This window comes from Fulmarus glacialis, unplaced genomic scaffold, assembly GCF_000690835.1.
Source record: "Fulmarus glacialis isolate BGI_N327 unplaced genomic scaffold, ASM69083v1 scaffold43, whole genome shotgun sequence".
Lineage (NCBI taxonomy): Eukaryota > Metazoa > Chordata > Aves > Procellariiformes > Procellariidae > Fulmarus > Fulmarus glacialis.
This window is the reverse complement of record NW_009204610.1, coordinates 402-2,029: the sequence shown is the minus strand read 5'-3', so window position 1 is coordinate 2,029 and position 1,628 is coordinate 402. Positions and strand designations below refer to the sequence as shown.

Here is a 1,628-nt window from a genome sequence, read left to right as displayed (position 1 = left end):
TAGATCTGGAGACAGACTGGGAGGTGGACGGTACTGTACCCTTCACAGGCTTAGCTATTGCAGAGGCTTCCACATCCTGAGAAAGGACCACAAGGTCTGGAGGAAGAGATTTCCCTCTCCAGAATATATATCACAGGCCAGTACGAGCAACTCCAGTATCAGCATCTCCAGCTGCAATTAAAATAAAATAGCAATGCAAGTTCTGGATTACTGCAGTTCAGGGCATCATCAGCACAGTCCCTCAGCACCCCCAGGAGCATCCCATTCATACACACTGAAGCAGATGCACCATCAACAGTCACTGTTTTTGTGAGAAAGGACTTTATTGAGTTACAGACAGTACAACTCAATCCTTCTTTGCAGCAGCTTTCCTCATGGCTGCCAGGACATTACTGAGTTCTTCCCGCTTTCGCTTGGCCCGAATGTGAGTGCCAACCTGCAGGGGAGAGCAGTGCAGTCAGCATTCATCCCAGCAGAGAACAAATAAAACTTCTTGGCTGCTTCAGGCATTCACTGAAGATGCTTTACTCGAAAAGCAGGCAGGATTGTAAAGTCCTGGTAAACATGGACTTGAACCCCATCCACCTCAACTGGCCAGCCAGGAACTACTTGTCATCACATCTCAGTAGTACTTCTACTCAAGAATTACCTGAGGCAAGGTAGAAGCTGCTTTCAGTTCTCATGGCTGCCCTCAATGAACCCCATTTCAAGTCGCCTTAATGGTTAATGTTATCCAACCTCCATCAGTATTGCTCTCCTCTTCCCCGCACCAGATTTGCAAATAATGCAAAAATAGCAAGGCAAGTCTGGATTACTGTGGCTCAGGGCCTTTTTGGCAAAGTACCTTTACATCCATCTCCCGCTTTCCCACCCAACCCAAGGAGCATTCCCTCCACTCCCTCAGATTAGACCAATAACTTCCCAAACAACGGAAAAAATAAAAAAAATTAATTAAAAAACAAAGTATCCCTAGGAAAGGGCAGACAACAAAGTTAACTATAGCAGAGTTTTTGCCACCCTCATTAAGATGTTGGATTGACCTACCCGTTTCTTTATGAACTTCAGAGCACGTTTATCTTTGGAAACTTTCAGCAATTCCATAGCACGTCTCTCATAGGGTGCAAAGCCACAGACTTCCCTGATCATGTCTCGCACAAACTTGGCGTGTTTGGTCAGACGCTATAGGAAGGCGGAAGGGAGGGGAAATATATGGATCACAATGAATGTAAATCCAAATTTACCCAGACTCGACTGCAAAGGGTTGTGGCAAACTCTGGGCTAAGGCCCCAAAACCAGCTTATGCTATTAGCATGTCTCAAGGAAGTACAATTCCCTGCTAAGCAGCACGGTGATCTTGATGAGATGTGCTAGTCTCTTTTCATTTTAGCCACAGTATTTTGCACATTTGCGTGCACCAATGTTTTTAGAAGAAGCAACACCATTAGATATCCAGGGCATGCATTACTACACCTCTCAAACACCACAATTAACACCACAGCATTTAATCAAAATGGGATAAAAGATGCAAACCGAATTAATCTCTCGTGTTAACACACACATTCATTGAACCTGGATAACTCCCAATATTTGTCATTATTGGGCAGTTTTATGGGGTACGCCTATTGTTG

At 44.5% G+C, this 1,628-nt stretch overlaps 1 protein-coding gene across 1 annotated transcript; it reads right to left on the bottom strand.

Moving 5' to 3' along the window:
• Positions 1–346: 346 nt before the first annotated feature.
• RPL36 (ribosomal protein L36) lies at positions 347–1,179 on the bottom strand (the record flags this gene model as incomplete). Its single annotated transcript, XM_009575035.1, has 2 exons — positions 347–436; positions 1,045–1,179. Coding segments are annotated over 2 exons (225 nt in total), but the record flags the coding sequence as incomplete, so codon positions are not given.
• Between the last annotated feature and the right edge of the window lie 449 nt (positions 1,180–1,628).